The sequence below is a fragment of the Oryctolagus cuniculus genome, chromosome 2 (genome assembly GCF_964237555.1).
Source record: "Oryctolagus cuniculus chromosome 2, mOryCun1.1, whole genome shotgun sequence".
NCBI classification, from domain to species: Eukaryota; Metazoa; Chordata; class Mammalia; order Lagomorpha; family Leporidae; genus Oryctolagus; species Oryctolagus cuniculus.
The window spans coordinates 163,012,345-163,033,733 of NC_091433.1; the positions used below are offsets into that span (position 1 = coordinate 163,012,345).

At 41.3% G+C, this 21,389-nt stretch overlaps 1 protein-coding gene across 4 annotated transcripts in view; it reads left to right on the plus strand.

The window, feature by feature from the left end:
* The first annotated feature begins 9,591 nt into the window (after nucleotides 1-9,591).
* Nucleotides 9,592-21,389, plus strand: part of THUMPD2 (THUMP domain containing 2) — a 38,218-nt gene continuing 26,420 nt past the window's right edge. For 2 of the 4 annotated variants that reach the window (XM_017340808.3, XM_051839425.2), the window contains exons 1-4: nucleotides 9,703-9,879; nucleotides 17,758-17,893; nucleotides 19,238-19,650; nucleotides 20,984-21,061. In XM_017340808.3, the coding sequence (XP_017196297.2) occupies nucleotides 9,754-9,879; nucleotides 17,758-17,893; nucleotides 19,238-19,650; nucleotides 20,984-21,061 (753 nt within the window). In that variant the 5' untranslated portion in view covers nucleotides 9,703-9,753. Of the gene's footprint in view, nucleotides 9,880-12,448; nucleotides 12,526-17,757; nucleotides 17,894-19,237; nucleotides 19,651-20,983; nucleotides 21,062-21,389 lie in introns of all 4 variants that reach the window. The other 2 variants (XM_008254483.4, XM_002709748.5) reach the window with 2 other exon arrangements.

The following is a 21,389-nucleotide window of genomic DNA, read 5'->3' on the forward strand; positions in this document are numbered from 1 at the left end:
GCTGAATCTCACTGCCAAATGGATTATGCTCACCAACAGTGGGTTAGTGTACCTTTTTCCCCACATCCTCGCCAGCATCTGTTGTTGGTAGATTTCTGCATGTGAGCCATTCTCACTGGGGTGAAGTAAAACCTCATTGTGGTTTTGATTTGCATTCCCCTGGTTGCTAGTGATCCTGCACAGTTTTTCATGTGTCTATTGGCCATTTGGATTTCCTCTTTTGAAAAATGTCTATTGAGGTCCTTGGCCCATCTCTTAAGTGGGTTGTTTGTTTTGTTGTTGTAGAGTTTGTTGATCTCTTTGTAGATTTTGGTTATTAATCCTTTATCTGTAGCATAGTTTGCAATTTATGTTTTCCCATTCTGTTGGTTGCCTCTTCACTCTCCTGACTGTTTCTTTTGCAGTACAGAAACTTCTCAATTTGATGCAATCCCAATAGTTAATTTTGGCTTTGACTGCCTGTGCCACTGGGGTCTTTTCCAAGAAGTCTTTGCCTGTGCCTATATCTTGCAGGGTTTCTCCAATGCTCTCTAATAATTTGATGGTGTCAGGTCCTAGATTTAGGTCTTTAATCCATGTTGAGTGGATTTTTGTGTAAGGTGTAAGGTAGGGGTCTTGCTTCATGCTTCTGCACATGGAAATCCAGTTTTCCCAGCACCATTTGTTGAATAGACTGTCCTTAATCCAGGAGTTAGTTTTAGATCCTTGATCAAATATAAGTTGGCTGTAGATGTTTGGGTTGATTTCTGGTGTTTCAATTCTGTTCCATTGGTCTATCCATCTGTTTCTGTACCAGTACCATGCTGTTTTGATTACAACTGCCCTGTAGTATGTCCTGAAATCTGGTATTGTGATGCCTCCGGCTTTGTTTTTGCTGTACAAGATTGCTTTAGCTATTTGAGGTCTCCTGTGTCTCCATATGAATTTCAGCATCATTTTTTCTAGATCTGAGAAGAATGTCTTTGGTATCTTGATTGGGATTGCATTGAATCTATAAATTGCTTTTGGGAGAATGGACATTTTGATGATGTTGATTCTTCCAATCCATGAGCATGGAAGATTTTTCCATTTTTTGGTATCCTCTTCTATTTCTTTAAGGTTTTGTAATTTTCATCGTAGAGATCTTTAATGTCCTTGGTTAAGTTTGTTCCAAGGTATTTGATTGTTTTTGTAGCTATTGTGAATGGGATTGATCTTAGCAGTTCTTTCTCAGCCATGGCATTGCCTTTGTATACAAAGGCTGTTGATTTTTGTGCATTGATTTTATATCCTGCTACTTTGCCAACACTTCTATGAGTTCCAATAGTCTCTTAGTAGAGTTCTTTGGGTCGCCTAAATAAAGAATCATATCATCTGCAAAGAGGCATAGTTTGGCTTCTTCCTTCGCAATCTGTATCCCTTTCATCTCTTTTCCTTGCCTAATAGCTCTGGCTAAAACTTCCATAACTATATTAAATAGCAGGAGTGAGAGTGGGCATCCCTGTCTGGTACCAGATCTCAGTGGAAATGCTTCCAACTTTTCCTCATTCAATAGGATGCTGGCTGTGGGTTTTTCATAAATTGCTTTAATTGTATTGAGGAATGTTCCTTCTATACTCAATTTGCTTAGGGTTTTCATTATGAAAGGGTGTTGTATTTTATTGAATGCTTTCTCTGCATCAATTGAGATAATCATAAGGTTTTTCTTATGTAGTTTGTTAATGTGGTGTATTACATTGATTGATTTGTGAATATTTAACCATCCCTGCATTGCAGGGATAAATCCCACTTGGTCTAGGTGGATGATCTTTCTGATGTGTTGTTGCATTCTATTGGCCAGAATTTTATTGAGGATTTTTGCGTCTATGTTCATTAGGGATATTGGTCTGTAATTTTCTTTCAATGCTGCATCTTTTTCTGGCTTAGGGATTAAGGTGATGCTGGCTTTATAGAAAGAATTTGGGAGGATTCTCTCTTTTTCGATTGTTCTGAATAGTTTGAGAAGAATTGGAGTCAGTTCTTTAAATGTCTGGTAGAATTCAGCAGTGAATCCATCTGGTCCTGGGATTTTCTTTGTTGGGAGTGATTTTATTATTGTTTCCAGGAAGTTTTTTATTTCTCTTTCGATTTCATCTATGACCCACTATTCATTCAGGAGCATGTTGTTCAGTCTCCATGTGTTTGCATATGCTCTAGGGATTCCTGAGTTGCTAATTTCTAGCTTCATTCCACTGTGGTCTGAGAAGCTGCATCGTATGATGCTAATTCTTTTGAATTTGCTGAGACTTGCTTTATGGCCTAGTATGTGCTCAATCCTAGAGAAGGTTCCATGTACTGCTGAGAAGAATGTAAATGCTTTATGTGTAGGATGAAAAGTTCTGTATATATCTGTTAGATCCATTTGGGCTATAGTGTCAATTAAATTTGCTGTTTCCTTGTTGATCTTCTGTCTGGATGATCTATTTCTGAAAGTGGAGTATTGAAATCCCCCAGTACTATTGTATTGGAGTCTAAGTCTCCCTTTAAGTCCCTTAACAAATCTTTTAAATAAACCGGCGCCCTGTAATTAGGTGCATATACATTGATAATAGTTACATCTTCCTATTGAATTGATCCCTTAATCATTATACAGTCTCCCTCTTTGTCTCTCTTAACAGTTTTTGTGTTAAAGTTTATTTTGTCTGATATTAAGATGGCTATGCCCGTTCTCTTTTGGTTTCCATTGGCATGAAATATCTTTTTCCAACTTTTCACTTTCAGTCTGCATGCATCTTTGTTGGAAAGATGTGTTTCTTGTAAGCAGCAAATAGATGGGTTTTGTTCCTTAAGCCAGTCAGCCAATCGGTGTCTTTAACTGGACAGTTCAGGCCATTAACGTTCAATGTGACTATTGATAAGTGGTAACTTCACCCTGCCATTTGCCAAAGTTATTTTCTAATATATGCCTTGAACTTCCTGTGATCTTTTGCTGTGAGGTTTCCTTCCTTTACCTTCTTTCATATTGATGACCATGTTTCTGTGTTTCTGTGTGTAACACATATTTAAGCATCTTTTGCAGGGCTGGATAGTGGCAACAAATTCTTTCAATTTCTGTTTGCTATGAAAGGTCTTTATTTCACCTTCATTCACAAATGAGAGCTTGGCAGGATATAATATTCTGGGCTGGCAGTTTTTCTCTCTTATTACCTGGGCTATGTCTCACCATTCCCTTCTAGCCTGTAGGGTTTTTGATGAGAAGTCTGCTGTGAGTCTAATTGGAGATCCTCTGAGAGTAATCTGACATTTCTCTCTTGCACATTTTAAAATCTTTTCTTTCTGTTTCATTGTGCTGAGTTTGATTACAATGTGTCGTGGTGAGGATCTCTTTTGGTCATGTTTATTGGGGGTTCTATGAGCTTCCTGTCCTTGGATGTCTCTGTCCTTCTCCAAACCCTCGAAGTTTTCTGCTAGTATCTCACTAAAAAGGCCTTCTAATCCTTTCTCTCTCTCCATGCCTTCAGGAACTCCTAGAACCTGAATGTTTGGTTTTTTTAATAGTATCCTATAGATTCTCAACAATATTTTTTAGATTTCTAATTTCCTCTTCTTTTCTTTGGTTTGACTGTATACTTTTCTTTGCTCTGTCTTCTAAGTCCAATATTCTCTCTTTTGCTTCACTGATTCTGTTTTTAAGGCTCTCTAATGTGTTTCTCATTTGATCTATTGAATTCATTTCATTTTGATTTCTCTTCAATATCACAATTTCATGTTCTACTAGATTCTTCATTTCATTTTGATTCCTCCTTAAGATTTCATTTTCACGAGAGAGATTTTCTATCTTGTCCAGTAAGGATTTCTGTAGTTCAAGAATTTGTTTTTGAGAGCTTCTAAATGTTCTTATCATAAATTCTTTGAAATCCGTATCTTGTGTTTCTTCTATCTCATCATCTTCATAATCTTGAATTGGAGTGTCATGTTTATTTGGGGGTGTCATAATGTCTTCTTTATTCTTGTTTCCTCAGTTTTTGCATTTGTTGCTTGGCATTGTGGAGATATTCTTTGGTTTCTTCTTTTTTTTTTTTTTTTTTTCCCCTCGCTGCGGTGGCTTTTCTTGTTATACTATGACTCTAGATTAAGTGGACCATCTGCTTTTGGTGGATCTTTAGAGGCTTGTGATGGGTGTGGCCAGAGAGCTCTGTTCAGTTCTTCAGGGTTAAGGGTGTGCCAAAGTTGACACACCCAGGTTTGGCATGGTAAATCTCTCTCTCTCTCTCTCTCTCTCTCTCTCTCTCTCTCTATTCAGAAGGGAAGTAATTCCACACAGCTGAGCTATTCTCCTTGAAGGCAATCATTGAGCGCTAGCCCCTCCCTTTCCAGCACTGGTACGTAGACTGAGCAGCTGGGGTCCCTAGCCGTGGGCGCCGTGCCCTCCACATAGGTCCACCATGTCCCACTAGTTCCCGAAGAGTTTCCTCTGTAGTTTTTTCCCCTAACTCTTCCCTGAAATTACAGTGTCTCCACTTTTATTAAACTATCTTTTCCCAGACTATCAGTATGCTCCCTCCCTATTCCACCATCTTGGAGGACTTCTGCCTTTACTTTGTGTATCTATCTTGTATATTGTTTTTCTGGTTAATCAACATGTTCGTGCTCATTAAAAAATTATAGCATTAAGTAAAAATATGAATAATACATTCTTTTTTTTTTTTTTTTTTGACAGGCAGAGTGGACAGTGAGAGAGACAGAAAAGGTCTTCCTTTGCCGTTGGTTCACCCTCCAATGGCCGCCGCGGCCAGTGCACCGCACTGATCTGAAGGCAGGAGCCAGGTGCTTCTCCTGGTCTCCCATGGGGTGCAGGGGCCCAAGCACTTGTGCCATCCTCCACTGCACTCCCTGGCCACAGCAGAGAGCTGGCCTGGAAGAGGGGCAATCGGGACAAAATCCGGTGTCCTGACCAGGACTAGAATCCAGTGTGCCGGCGCCGCAAGGTGGAGGATTAGCCTAGTGAGCTGCGGCACCGGCTAATAGTACATTCTTGATGGCTAAATTTAAAAGTTTTTAAAAGAAAGGTATTAGGCAATAAGCCTGATTGAATGTAGATATATATCAGAAGAAACTTTTCAAAGGTGCTAAAATCTATTTTTCAGAACAGCACAAAATTTCCATGTACAGCATGGAATTATCACCCTCCAACCAAAAGAAAAATATAGATGAGTACATAATGAGTAAATCTGCTTGTTTCCAAGTCTCTACACAACTCTTCAGGCCAGCAATGGGAGAAAAATGGACTGAATTAAGCCAACATTGTAATAAACTACAGGTTCTATCCTGCCAAATACTGCTTACAATACAACAGGATACTCCATCCGTATTAAAAATAATAATAATAACATCTACCCTTTGGTTGTTTTATATTCAGATCACATCTAAGTAAATTTTAAGGGTTTTTTTTAACTTTCACTAAGAAAATATTTTTTAAAAAATTCTATTAAAAAGGAGAAAGACTTTAAAGGAAAATGAAAAGAGAAACATCACAATATAGGTACCCTTTGCTGGTTCTGGACATGTCTTAAGATTTTGTTTGGACAAAGAAACAGAAAAAGATAAGTAATAGCAAACCTCTAAAGAATGCTTCACGGTAAGTACAATCATAAATGCAACAAAGAGAAGAGGAGTATTAAAACAACTATCTGAATGAAGTGAACCTATTTGTAAGTAGTACAAGAAGAGGATTTTATCCTATTTTGGCAATATAGTTCATTCAATTAAATTGAAGAAAATTGCAGATTCAGTCATTTGTTCATGAAACAAATGTAGTGAAGAAACAATTTCCAAGCTCTCTTCCAACCAAGGCATTGTAAGCGTAGATCAGACAAAGATACAGTTTGATGCACACAAACTATATTTAAGTAAGGGTTTGGTTCTGTGGCATAGTGGATAAAGCTGCTGCCTGAAGTGCCAGCATCCCATATGGGTGTCGGTTCAAGTCCCGGATGCTGCACTTCTGATCCAGCTCTCTGCTATGGCCTGGGAAAGCAGTAGAATATGACCCAAGTCCTTGGGCCCCTGTACCACATGGGAGACCCAGAAGAAGCTCCTGGCTCCTCGCCCCTGGCTTTGGTTCAGTCCTCCTCTGGCCATTTGGGAAGTGAACCAGCAGATGGAACACTTCTCTCCCTCTCCCTCTCCCTCTGCCTCTCTGTAACTCTGCCTTTCAAATAAATAAAAAATAAATTTAAAAAAATTAAAATCACATCAAATAGCCTAGTGTTTTGAAATATGGCACACTTTTCAGAATAGGCACTAGAAATTCTTGACTGTATTTGTACATCAAAATAATTCCATGCTGCATAACAAAAGCCAACATAACACATAAAAAAGAATTATCTTTCTAGATGCAAGAAGACTGCATCTTTTGAATTTTGATGCTACATTAAAAATATAGTGATAAACACTAATTAGCAAACTATCCTCAATTGTCTTAAAGACAGTATTTATACATGCTATGTCATGGTTTTCTTCAGAATTTTCTCATTTGTGACCATTTGTTCAAACAAGTACAGTTCAAGGTGATTACTGTGAGTGTAAAAGCGGTTTAAATGATCAGTAGGTGACCAATAGTTTTTTTCTGAAATGGCTTGCAGTAAAGGTCATTATCCTACCCCACAAATCTCACTCTTGGTGTATGCAGGAGTTTATCATACCACCATGGTGCTTCCAAATGAATGGAGAAAGGATGTGGGCTAACAAAACTCACAAGGAGAGAAGCAAACCAAGTTAGTTGCAACTTCCAAGAAAAAAGTAGAGACATGTATCAATCAAGGATGACTTTGATTAAGCAAAGGAGAATTTGTTTTTTTTTTTGTTTTGTTTTGGATTTTTTATTTTATAAATCTGTGACTCAATTGCTGGGCAAATTAGAAAACCAGTCTCGAAACTGAACTTTGAAAAACTGGCCTGACCAGAAAACGGGTACCCCTGCCACCTGCCTACCATCACTGCTTCTGCCTCAGGAATCCAATCCTGCTAATGAGGATGCCCCGAAGATCAGACACCCCTGCCAGAACCCCAGGGAAGTATCCTCAACTCTAGGAAGAGCCCTTTCCCTGGAGATGCTCATTCGTAAGTAACAGAAGTCTCATCGGTAAAGTCTAGAACACACAACTATACTCTAGCTACAAAAGAGGCTCAACCTTTGGGAGGTGATCCTCATAAAACAGAGAACACCCAGGTTTGGCAAAAAATCCCCTAAAAGCTATGAGAAACCAAAAACACAACAAAGGCTCCATCCATTTCAGAGTAAGTTCATTTATTCCACTTCAAGTGGCTACTCTATAGTGGGCCTTGTTGCTTTCCTTTCATCCCTTATTTCCCATGGTACAGTATTGCTATGTCTCCCTCATTATCCCATCTCATTATCTTCCACTAAATTGAAAGTTTCTCAAAGCCCAGGACTTTGTCATAAAAGCTGACACACTTGCCATGCACTCAATTGTATTTATGAATGAATAAATGATAGAGGTTAAAATATTATGCAAGAAAGGCAGGAAATGGCATCATAGGACATTGTGGTTTAGCACTAATGAAAAGAGAAATGGAAGAGAGGAGAGTTCCAGCAAAGGGAAGCATAGCAGCAGAGGCCCAGGAGATGTGCAAGAGTGGGCATTTGCAAAGTCAGCAGTGGAATCAGCTGGACTCTACCAGCGGTTCTTAACCTCCTGAAGAGAAGAGGCCGAGGCTTGTCACCAACCCCATTCTACAGTACCGGAACACAGATAGGGGAAGGGGGCTAGTAGGTATGACATATCTGTGTGTGTCTGTTGGCCTGGCATTTAGTGTTAGTCCATTCCATCAGCACACATTTGCTGAGAGCCCACGACAGGAACAACCCAGATGGATGAAGTCATTCCTTCTTCAAGGATCTCACCACCTCAAACATTTTTCATACCTAAGTATATACACCAAATGTTTTTAAGACCTAAAGGATTTGCCAGTGGCATCAAAATAGGGAGATGAACTGAAGCCAGTGGTCTTGCTCTAAATTTCTGAGCACCCCTGTGCCAAAGTCTGTTCTCAAATTGTTCCTACTGAATTCTAACTTCCTGCATGCTGAATATGTAATATCCAAACAGCAAACTGTAGGTGGATATGCTAAATTCACCTATAGAGATTAGTGGTTCTTTTGCATAGAAACTTTTTTTTTCAATGAGAAGAAATGACAGGAGAAAGAGTATTTACATAATTCCAGGAGAGAATTTCAGGCAACTCCTTCCAGAAAAAGCAATAATTCTCTCCTGAAAGAGGCAGAACTCCACTAACGCCATCCTATCACAAGCATTTTGTAAAGAGCATTGATGGAGGTGATGTGCCTCAGCAGGGTTCAAAGGTGAGCAAATACACCCCGTCTTTGCAGAGTAAAGATTTCTGAAGGCAGAAAGTCATCAGGAGAGGAAAAGGGGGAGGGCAACAAGATGGCTCTGTCCAGGACAGCATGCAGATGACCAGTGCTGGGGGGAAGGCTCATTTTCTCAGCCGCCATGGCAGCACTGACAGCCGCTCTATCTCCATCTACTCCTCAACCCATCTCACCCTCAACAGTGCCCAACTCCGTCCCCTGGCCCCCACACAATCTCAGACACCTGCATCTTCCACTCCCTCTGACACAACCTTCAACATTCAGCTCAGGCATGACTTTCCTCCACGAAGTTCTCCCTGCCTCTTCTCTGTGCTGTCACAGGGCTGTTAGAGCTTCCGGGGAACCTCCTCAGTTAGCCGATCACACCAGGCTATCCTCTAAACCCCTTGAAGTCCAAACCCTGGTTTATTTGTTTTTGGAACCTCGGGATTCAGCCTGGGAACTCACAGAGAACAGATGTGCAGTGTTTGTTGAATTGAATGAAATTATTATTATTCACTAAAATGGAAGGACCTGAAAATTTGCGGGCTGAGGCGTCCACAAGCTCATGTTTCAGGGTGCAGAATGTTCACAATACTGTCCTGGTAGACCAGGAGCTGGAAGGAAGGGGGAGTTTCAGTTATTCACCTCGGTGTCCCATTGTAAGCTCGTGGGAGATAGTAAAGAGACATTCACATAACAAATTCTGCGTATGTCATTCAGTATACAGCTATGGGCCCAATTTAATGCTGTTTATTTTGTGATACGGAGTTTAATTCTTCCCAAGTAATATTTTCACTTTTTAAAGTTTAAAAAAAAAATTTTAAAAAAAACCCTTTAAATAGAGTTAAGAGAGACCCGCCAATCATGTGGCCAAAACGGGCAGTGAGGGAAACGCGACGTCTCACGCACAGAAAGGCAGGTGCTCTGTGGCAGAGCGGGAGGCTTGCTCTCGCCCCCGAGGCTAGCAGGTCAGGCTCAGCTCCACAGGAAGCCAGAGCAGGGCTCCTTCCCTGAGGACAGCAGCGGCAAGGAGCAAGGCAAGGAGGGGAAAAGGACATCATTATAGGCACCGAGCTCCCTAGGCTCCAGCCTCAGCTGTGCCCACTGCTCCCCTCTTGGCCTCTCTAGACAACCATTTTCTCAGCCTACAAATGGCTCAAGTGATGAATTACGGTTTCCTCACCACAATTCTAACCGATTCAAGCAACGAGAGTCCACGTAGACAACCAGGAGAACGCACACACCGCTTCTGGCGGGGCTGAGCCGGCCTCCCCTGGCCCTCGCACGCACCTCGCCCTCGGCACTGCCCGCCCCCGGGGCAGCCTGCGGGAGAGCGGGAGCGCGCCGCGCGCGCCCGAGAACACGTGACCGGGCCGTGCCCTCGCAGCCCAGCCGCCATGTCGGCGGCGCCGGGAGAGCCCGGGCTGGGGCCTCCCGTGGGCGCCCGGTTCTTCTGTACGGCGGGCCGCGGCCTGGAGCCGTTCCTGATGCGGGAGGTGCAGGCGCGGCTGGCGGCCACGCAGGTGAGTCGGCGCCGCCCCAATCCCCTTCCCCGCGCCAGGCCCGGGGTAGTCTGCGAAAGCGACTGGAGACAGGAGCTCCCCGCCGCAGAGCGCCCTGGCGACGACGCCCCGCCCACGGCCCTGACTGGCTGGGGTGCGGCGCGGAGGGCCCGCCTCGGCGCTGCTCGGCCACTTACCAGTCCTGCTAGGGCACCCGTCACGGCGGGAGTTTGTGAAAGACAGGCGTTGAGGCAACGTCCTTCCTGGGTTCTTTAAAAGAAACTTTGGGTTCGTTCCGGCGGTTAAGCCTGCCAGGGTTAGGGTCTTTGCTTCAACCTGTACAGGCAAGCAAAACCTTCGGTTTCAGTTACTTGACTCTGGTTAGCTCCTTGACAACCATTGCATTTATCTCCCTGGATGGCTGTGAGGCCCAAAGATACAAGCTGTGCAGCCTTAAATACCCATTAAAGCGCAGCTGGGAAAATAAGATACCCTTGCAGGCCTCGTGGTTGTCTGGTGCTAATTTCCATGAAATGAACAAGGTTTTGAACATCCCTGTAGGTTCTAGAGCACGCTGGGCTACTTTGTGGAAAGCAGAGGGAAACGATGTAATAGAAAAGCTCTATATGGGGGTCCCTGTGACAGTGTGAATGAGTGTGTTCTTGGAAAAGGGGAGCTTGCTAAATGCAGTGGGACTCCCCTCCGGCAGCTCACAGGGGAGTTTCTGCCGTGGACGGGGAGTGGGCTAGGAAGGGTCCTCACACGTGATAAGCAGTCTTACTAATACACCTGCCATTTGTGATTTGGGTCAGAGAATTTAACAGTATTAAATGTAGCTACTCTAAAAAAGCAAGAATATGTAATAGCAATTGGTGATGGTTTTTAAGCATTTAATGTGTATCAGGCACATGTTCTTTAGGTCCTAATGGATCCTGTATTTACTTGATTTTTACAACAAACCTAGGAGAGAGGTGTTCTACATCTAGCAGGCTAGGGAAATGGAACACAGGTAAGTCCAATGGTTTATTCAAGTTATGCAGCTAAAAAATGGCAAAGCAGAGATTTGAACGCATGCTGTCTGTGTAACCAAGCCGCTTGGTTATATCATCATGCTCAACCCAGGTCAACTTGTGGTCATGACACGCTGCACTTGTCTTTGTGTTTTAACACTTAGAGTGCTTGATGTGAAAAGTAGGAGGCTTGGTCCAATCTCAATACCTAGAATTATTAGGAAAAAAGAAGGGCCCTCCCTGCTGTCTTCCATCTCCTCTAAAAACACAAAGAGATCAGGGAAACTTTAACAAGAAAATCTTGCTCTAATAAACTTGTAGGGGGCCAACATTGTGACAAAGTGGGTTAAGCCCCACCTGCAACAGTGGCGTCCCTTATTGGAGTGCCAGTTGGAATCCTGTCTACTACATTTTGGATCCAACTTCACTAATGTGCCCAGGAAAACAGCAGAAGGTGACCCAAGTGCTTGGGCCCCTGCCACCCACAAGGGAAACCTGTGTGGAGTTCTCGGTCCTGGTGTTGCTGCCATTTGGGAATCAGCAAAGCGAAGATCTCTTTCCCTCTGTTTCTCACTTTCTCTGTCACTCTGTCTTTGTTTGTTTGTTGACAGGCAGAGTTAGTGAGAGAGACAGAGGGAAAGGTCTTCCTTTTTCCGTTGGTTCACCCCCCAAGTGGCTGCTATGGCAGGCATGCTGCGCCGATCCGAAGGAAGGAGCCAGGTGCTTCTCCTGGTCTCCCATGGGGTGCAGGGCCCAAGTACTTGGGCCATCCTCCACTGCACCCCAGGCTGCAGCAGAGAGCTGGACTGGAAGAGGAGCAACTGGGACAGAATCCGGCACCCCAACTGGGACTAGAACCCGGTGTGCCGGCGCCACAGGCGGAGGATTAGCCTATTGAGCCATGGCGCCGGCCTCTGTCACTCTGTCTTTCAAATAAATAAATAAATCTTTAAGAAATAAATTTGTGGGGCCAGAGCCGTGGCGCAGTAGGTTAAAGCCCAGTCTGCAGCATCAGCATCCCAAATGGGCACTGGTTTGAGTACCAGCTGTTCCACTTCTGATCCAGCTCTCTGCTGTGGCCTGGGAAAGCAGTAGAAGGTGGCTCAAGTCCTTGGGCCCCTGCACCAACATGAGAGACTCAGAAGAAGCTCCTGGCTTCAGATGGCACAGGTCTGCCATTGCAGGGAGTGAACCAGCAGATGGAAGACCTCAGTTGCTCTCGCTTGCTCGCTCTCTGCCTCTACCTCTCTGTAACGCTGCCTTTCAAATAAATAAATAAATCTAAAAAAAAAAGAAATTTGTAACTTTAGGCAAATTACTAAATTTCTGAGCTTCCCTTTCTTTGTAAAATAAAGATGACAATACTTTAAAAGATAATGCAGTCCTTGAAATAAAGATAAATTGCACAGGAATACTTAAAATCATTCTTGCAATGACAAGAGAGTTTGTTAGAAATTTTGGTTCCCTTCCAGAAAATTAGGATTCTGAAATCTGACTTTATAAAACACATTAATTCAGAAGTGATTGTTTACTTTTAGAAAGTAATCTCTGCATTTTAATTAATGTTTTTCCAATTTTAGGGAACACAGAATCACCGGGGGACCTTGTTCAAAATGCATATTTCTGGATGCCACTAAGGCTGCTGCTAAGCCCAGGTGTTTGCTTTTTAGCATGAAAATACCCCCCATGTGAATACTTCTAGCAAACACACATGTGAAAATAGAATATCTCCTGTGTATTCTCTTCAGCCTTTTTGTCATGGAGAACTGCAAACATAGACAGAAATAAGCAGAATAGTGTGATGGATCCTGCAAACTCACCGACAGCTACAACAAAGATCAGTCCATGGGACACTTTGCTCTTGCTCACACCTTCCACTCCCCCACCCCATGTTATTTTGCAGCAAATCCCAGGAATCACTTTATCTGTAAATATTTGCCTTATCTCTAAAATATAAGGGCTCTTTTTATACTACACACAATATAAGGTCTCTTAAACATGGGTGCCACAATATCATTATCACAAACATCTAATCAGTGTTCAAATTTTAAATTGTCTCATTTTAAGTTTGTATAGGTCCAAATGTGATTGGTTGCTTTTCTTTTAATCACTTAATCTATAGATTTCCCCACAATCTGTGTCTCTCGTTCTGCTCCCTTCCTTGAAATTTGTGTGTTAAAGAAACTGAGTTGTTGGTCCCATCATCTTGAGCACGGGTCTGCAAACTTTGTAAAAGGCCAGATAGTAGTACAGGCTTTGTGAATCACATGTGGTTCCTGTTATGCGTTCCTCTTTGTTGTTTTTACATCCCTTTAAAAAATGTAAAAGCCATTCTTTAGCTCACCGGCCTTAGTTTTTCTGAGCCCTAGTATGTGGCTGTGCTGTCCAGTAGGATCACAACTGACCACAGTGGTTGTTTAAAATTAATTAAAATGAAAATAGAAATTTGCTTTCTCAGGTGCAGTAGTCACATTTCAAGTGCTCAGAAGCCCCATGTCCCATAATGGTTGCCACAGGGCTGTAGAACATTTCCATTACTGTGGAAAGTTGTTGGGTAGCCCTGATACAGTTCTCCCTCTTCTAGATTTTGCCAATCACATCTTGGTGTAGTTTAACATGTTCCCCATTTTTTAAGTCTCTTCTGTATTGCTGTGTCAGTGTCACAGGCTGGATAATTTATAAGGAAAAAAAGTTATTTCTAACAGTAATGAAGGCTGGAAAATTCAAAATCAAGGGCCAGTTGGTTGGTGCTCTTTGCGCTGCCTCAAACATGGTGGAAGGCGTCACACGATAACAATACATGTGTTCACAATTACTTTGATTTTATTAATAGGCCTGCTCTCACAATAACCCACACTTGTGATATCAACATTAATCTATTCCAAGCTCTGCCCCCGTGGCCTGTTCACCTCTTAGGCCCCAGCATTATTGTACTTGAGAGTTAAGTTTTCAATACATGAACAGTGGGAGACTTGTTCAAATCATAGCATTCTGTGCTTGGTATTTCCTGTGAAGTAGAATCCTTTAAGTTGTGTCTAGAGCTTGGTCAGATTCAGGTTTGGTTTAAATTTTTCCCCTGGTAGTGGTGAGGCGAACTTCTTGATAGGTTCCTGAGTATTTTAAAATATTTAATTGACGTATATTCAGATGTATATATTTACTTGGACTACTTTGAAGAAATATGTTGGGAAAAATTAACCTTTACTTCGTAACAGTGTTTCATGTATTATAAGAATAATAGTAGGAACAGTTATTTTTTAAGATAAAATTGAATGTATGTAGTAAAGACACCCCTGATGCCAGAAAGGTCTTCTTAATTGGTCAGTCTTTATAATCGGGTGTATCTGTGGCATCTACTTAGTCCTACCTCTATCCTCTACCATCATGACACCATAGGTTGGCCTATTGAAGACTGGGCTAACTGCTTAGATATGCTAGCAGAGAACAGAGCTGTTATTACATTCATAAAGGATGTCATTTCATCTTCAGAGGCGTAAGACACAGGTTCAACCAGTTTTAGACACTTGATTGTGATTTAATTCCAAATGAAAAAAAAAACCACAGTTCATATATATGAATACATTTTCAAATAGCAATTATTAGAATGAACTATCTTAAAGTGCCACATTTTACCCATAGTGTTGTCACTGAATGTGACTGGTTATAGGCGATAAACTGAAGAAAAGAGGATAGACTGGCTTTGACAGCTTTTTGAAATCATAGGCACCAAATTCCTTTCTGCCTAATGCTTTGAGATATAATAGCTGTCTTCACAAAGGATAAACCACTTAAGTGCTTTCATATACATGATTATTTGATTGTCACAGTGACTAGTAAACTACTTCTGATGACATGCTTACCACTTCTAAAAGGAATCTAGGCCTTACGTTAATTCTTTTTTTTTTTTTTTTTTTTTTTTTTTTTGACAGGCAGAGTGGATAGTGAGAGAGAGAGAAAGAGAGAGAAAGGTCTTCCTTTCCTTTTTGCTGTTGGTTCACCCTCCGATGGCCACCACGGCTGGCGTGCTGCGGCCGGCACACTGCGCTGATCCGAAGGCAGGAGCCAGGTGCTTCTCCTGGTCTCCCATGGGGTGCAGGGCCAAAGCACTTGGGCCATCCTTCACTGCCTTCCCGGGCCACAGCAGAGAGCTGGACTGGAAGAGGGGCAACCAGGAAAGAATCCGGCACCCGACTGGGACTAGAGCCCGGTGTGCCAGCGCCGCTAGGTGGAGGATTAGCCTATTGAGCCGCGGCGCCAGCCAACCTTATGTTAATTCTTAAAGAGAACCACATTACTGATTTTGCTTTTGAGAATGTATTTGGCATCTATGCATGCTATTCCTTGATTTGACACCTAAATAAGTTAAACTTTTTTAGACCTCTTGGATGCTCAGTCCTGTTCTTTGTGGAAATCTTTCCTTCTGGACCCCCAACAACAACAACAAAGATGATATTTTTAAAGAAACTTCATTGTATGAAATGCTTCCCTTGATATTTATTTATTTCTATTTTTTTAATTTACTTTATTTATTTGAAAGACAATGTTACAGAGAGAGGTAGAGACAAAGAGAGAGGTCTTTCGTCCACTGGTGTACTCCCCAGATGGCCGCAACAGCTGGAGCTGCGCTGATCCAAAGACAGGAGCTTCTTCTGGGTCTCCCACGTGGGTGCAGGGCCCTAAAGACTTCGGCCAACTTTCACTGCTATCCCAGGCCATAGCAGAGAGCTGGATCGGAAGAGGAGCAGCCAAGACTAGAACCAGTGCCCATATGGGATGCCAGTGCTTCAGGCCATAGCACTGGGCACCTTCCCTTGATATTTAAATGAATAAGAAAAGATCTTTGTATAATTAAGTCCTACAGATGAGTGTCAAGAGCATTGACTATCAGGGCTGGTGCGTGGCGCACTAGGTTAATCCTCCCCCTGAGGTGCTGGCATCCCATATGGGGACTGGGTTCTAGTCCAGGTTGCTCCTCTTCCAGCTCTCTGCTGTGGTGTGGGATAGCAGTGGAGGATGACCCAACTGCTTGGACCCCTGCACCCACATGGAAGACCAGGAAGAAACTCCTGGCTCCTGGCTTTGGATCAGCGTAGCTCCCTCCATTGTGTGACCATTTGGAGAGTGAACCAACGGAAGGAAGACCTTTCTGTCTCTCTCTCTCACTGTAAACTCTACCTGTCAAGTAAATTTTTTAAAAAAAAAGAGCATTGACTATGTACACTGTAGTCTGTGGTCAGGATGTTTGCATCAGTTTACTTGTTTATAGGGCTTGAATTTTAAAACCATGCATTGCCAGTAAAATATTCAGTTCAGTACCTTGGCAAGTATTTCAAATCTACTAAAATGTTCTAAAGTTTGCTTTTTAAAACTTTGCTTTTGAGTTCTAAGCATTTTTAAAGTATATATTTGGGGAAAATACCACTTATGTAAGGGTAAATAAGTAAATTCTAGAAACCAGAAGTTCTTGTTTTGATTACTTCACTGCCTCCCTTAAATATTGATTCTTAAACATTCTTCTCACTCCCTGAATCCTCCATAATGTCATCATCTGTTCCTCCACCTGTCTTGGTCAGCTGCATTGCTGGAACCAGAGCTATTTGGCTTTTAATTGGTACCAATCTGGGGCTCCCTCAACAGATAACCTCCTTCATCTGCCTGGAATAGAAACCGCGGAAGTTACCATCTGAAGTTAATTATATCATTTCAGCTACCCCCTCCAAAAAAAACATCTGGGGTTCATGTTCCCATGAATGGTAGCCTCCTAAACACATAGGCTCCCCAAATTCCTTTATGCCCTGGTTCTAGAGGACAGCTTCAAACCATGTTAGTCAGCCTGTGTTGACCACTAAAAGCATTCTAGGACAGTCCGCATCCATCCTGTGCTTAAGAGGGTGGTTGACCCTGAAGAGTAGGCATCATGTCCCACACCCCATTAGACTCTCTGAGTCAGTGCTCTTTTCCTTTCCACATTCCATCCTAAATCCAAAGCCTGTGTCTGTTTGATGCGTGTATCCTGCTTCTGTCCATTTTCCAATTCCAGCAGCCAAATTTCTTATCATTTCTCCCTCAGTAATCTACTTCTCCCTCTAGCATCACATTCTATACTAAGTCTTTTATGCCTCTTCCAAAGTAATTTTTTCTGCCAACCAATTCAGCACTGTCACAGTTTTCATCAGAAGTCTATAATGGCTGACCATTACCATCTGCAGTACTCAAAATTTCATGACCATTTATCAAGCTGACCTGAGCTACCCCAGCCATCTACCTGACACTATCAATCAGTGTAACACAGCAAATGTTGGCAAGCTCACTTACAATTTATTTCAAGCAGATTTTCACTCCCACTTCTGCATCTGCCCCTTGTTCTTTTGTTAGAATTCCTCTTCCCAAATCTTACAAGATTCTTCCCCAAGACTTTCAATAATGTTGGTTTCCGTACTCACCTACAGCTTATCAGTGCATTATAATATTCAAATGGCGTAGTTTTCTTCTAGCTTTAATTCAAGTTGTTAAAGTGTTTACATTTTAATTTGTATATCAGTAAATGTCCACTACATTATTATTTAGGATATATGCTGCATGCTTCCTGGTAGACCACAGGCAGATACCCATGGACTGGACCTAGTTTTCTTATGCATTAGCCCTTTATTTTGCCTACTTTTAAATGGTGTGTGAGGTTTGGTCATGTAGCAATTGAGCAATAAGGATTCCTGTAATGATGGGGGGAGAGAATATGCATTCAGATTGCCTAACCAATAAATAGTAAGCACTTCAAAAATGGTCCTTTTAAATAATATGTATGTTCAATCTAAATGATTAAGGGGGGTGGGAAGGAAGTCATTCTTACCCTGACACTGGATTACATTCATATCTGTTTTTCTATCTCTAGGTTGAATATATTTCAGGAAAGGTTTTTTTCTCCACCAGTTCTGATTTGAATATGCTGAAGAAATTAAAATCTGCAGAAAGGTTGTTTTTACTGATTAAAAAGCAGCTTCCATTCACTGTTTCTTCTGTATCTAAAGGTACAGTGTATGCCTATTACTTTTACCTACACTGCATTTACCGTATTGTACTCATATTATCCACAATGTTCTCCCATGTTTGTTGCATAATAATTAATATGTAGCCAGTTCACTATTTTAAGATTCATTCATACATGTGGGTTACTAATTATGTATTTTTTCTGTATCTTCTGAATACTATTGATAATCATGGAATCTGGCTTTTCTCCATATAACCTGCTGCTTATATTTTGAGATTTCAGTATCCTAAGCCACATATCTTCTTTAAGAATTATCATCAGGTATTTACACATATATTGCATTTATTGAATTCGGAAGCATTTGCTATCCCAAAATGCATGGTTTTCATAATAAATTGATAAAACTGTCACCTTAAAACTGAGGGATATAATTGAAAAAATACTTCATAGTATTTTTTTAATTGGGATCTTAAATGCTTTCAGTAAAATTGTACCCATTTATAAAGCATTAGAACTAAAAGGAGCTTAAGACAGTTCTCCAGTCCCTAATTTTGTAAATATGCTGCTAAAATAATTTAAGGATCTTTATTAAAAGCAGCAAAACAAAAACAGGGTCAGATACTGTAGGATTAAAGAATGCTTTAAACTTGAATTTGATTTAAATTTGATTATAAACCATTTCAAAAAAGATACAAATAATAAGAAATTGAGATTTGGCATAAAAGTTATTTTAAAGCAAATCTCGAGGTGCAACACTGTGGGGTCAGTGTAATTTCATCCCGATGGTCTGCACGCTCCCATCCTTAGGGAACCTCTGTAATCACTTCTGCATCAGCTCGGTGGCGCTTGTTCATCAAGGAAAGATGGACTTTTGCTGAGCGTGCTGAGCATCCCTAACTCAGCGTGGGTCGTGTAGCGGAAGTGTCGCTTTATGGAAGCATGCTAATTTCATATGGCCTAAAGTGAGATAGACCCAAGATCAGACGCTCTGCTTCTGAACTCTGTGTTTCACATTGCTTCTTTAAAACAAAAACAACTTAATTTTTCTGGACAGGATTACCATTATTTCAGATTCGTGTATGCTCTAGACCTATGCATATACTGAAGAGCTGCATATATCATGGGACAAGTGATCTTGCTAAGGTATCATATTGTAATCCCATAGGAATTTTAATGCCAGATATACACTATAAGAATGAATTCTGTACAGCACAATATTATTGGATTACATTATATAAATTCCAAATGAAAATGAAATTATTATTCATGTAGAAGTTTAGTAAAACAATTTAGTGAAATAAAGGTATAGAGTTTGGGAGTGATGAATATGATTGATGGTCTCTGATGTTTCAATATACAATAAACTGAGGTTTTGTTCATCTAGGAAAAATATTTAGTGAAATACAAAGACTTATAAATGATGATCCAGGAAATTGGTTGAATGTCATTTCAATTTGGAAAAATCTTCTTGAACTGAATACAGAAAATGAAAAACTTCCTCAAAGAGACACTAACCCACTAAAAAGAAAAGTGGGAGAAAATGAAACTGTTGTTGCTAAGAAATCAAAGACAGAGCAAACACAAAAGATAGAAGAGAACAGGGAATGCCAGGTGGGCAAACAGAGAGAAGAAGAAACCCTGGAGCAAAGAGAGCCTGTCGCTACCAGGGAAGAACTTCCAGAAGCAGCATCAGAGAATGATGTGGGGGAAGCCGTGGAAACGCATCCCCAGGGCCACTTGACTTTCCGAGTTTCCTGCCGCTGCAGCGGAACCGTTGGAAAGGCCGTTACTGCACAGGTATGCTTTCCTCCAGAGTAGAGGTCCGCTTTGCAAGAGAGTTCATCAGTCTTTAGATTTAAAATGCGACGCAGTTGTTTCTCGGGTCAGATAATTAGGCCCAATCTCTTACAATCAGATATCCCTAAGGAAGCATTTTCCTTTTTAACTTTACCTGAAATGCTGAGGAGAAATTAGTCCATGTAAAGACATTCCTTTACTTTCTGCCTAAAAGTTTCCTTAAGCTCATAGATAATCCTTTGCACATGGAAATCCTGATATCATGTTCTGAAGCTTTTCAGATGTATCTTCAGTTCCATTCTGTTTATGCAGTGAGTACTGTGCACCAGAGTGCTGTGCGGGGTTGTCACTGGGACCCAGGCCACAATCCACAAATGTACACAAGATCTCAACAACCAAAAAGAGCAACCACCAGGTGGTTTGCAGCACAGAGGCTTACCAGTTGACCGTTGCAGAATTCAGTGATGTAAAGGACATTGGCCTAAAGGCTGAGACTAATAATACTGATCTGGTCGTTTTGAAACATAAGATTATGGTAGCTAAAACAATCTTTGCGCTTTCATCCATTTCCTAAAATCTGGAACAACTGTAATTAACAGGTCATGAACTGGTTATTTAATGTACCTAAAATTATAAGAATAGAGATGACACATGAGTTAAGCGTTATTGTCAAGAAGTGTTTTCAGTGGTTAGAGGTAAAATGTTACCTTCTTGCTTTGAATAGAAAATGGTTTTTTTTGTTTTGTTTTGTTTTGTTTTTTGACAGGCAGAGTAGACAGTGAGAGAGAAAGAGAGAAAGGTCTTCCTTTTGCCGTTGGTTCACCTTCCAATGGCCGCCACAGCCAGCGCGCTGCGGCCGACGCACCACGCTGATCCGATGGCAGGAGCCAGGTGTTTCTCCTGGTCTCCCATGGGGTGCAGGGCCCAAGCACTTGGGCCATTCTCCACTGCACTCCCTGGCCACAGCAGAGAGCTGGCCTGGAAGAGGGGCAACCAGGAAAGAATCCGGCGCCCTCACCGGGACTAGAACCCAGTGTGCCGGTGCCGCAAGGTGGAGGATTAGCCTATTGAGCCGCGGCGCCGGCCAGAAAATGGTTTAGTGTACTATTTTAATACATTACTAATTAATTCACATCAATTTAATCAATGTTAATATTTATTGTATATTTACTATTTTATGTTAATATATTAAATATTGATTAATATAACCCTAAATTATCATCAGATCATCTGATTTTATTTTTCCTACAGGTTCTGTTTGTGCTTGTGTTTAAATTAAAATTTTTTACTTTTTAGTTTCTTATCTTTTCTAAATACTCTGCTGTTTTTCCAGGAGGTAGGAAGAGTAATTGGAATTGCTCTTATGAGACAGTTTGGATGGAAAGCAGATTTAAGGGATCCAAACTTAGAGGTAATGAATATTTTATATCTTTGTAGAATAATTATTTAAAGACTGTTCTTATAATTTTTTTCTTGTTGTACTTTTTAGTTTTACTTTGTAGAATTTTTAAAAATATATCCACATAGATGCAACAGGAAAATTGTGTACATAGTTTTGCTGGTAATTTTCACCTTAAAAGTTTCTTATCCAAACTCAGAGGGGGAAAAAAAAAAAAAGTCCCTTTGGAATGGAGTTGTTTGGCCACAATTAGAGAAAAACACTTTTCTCACAAGGATGCAGAGGTACTCTGTAAACCTCTATAATATATAACAAGTCTTTATAATAAATTCTGGCTAGT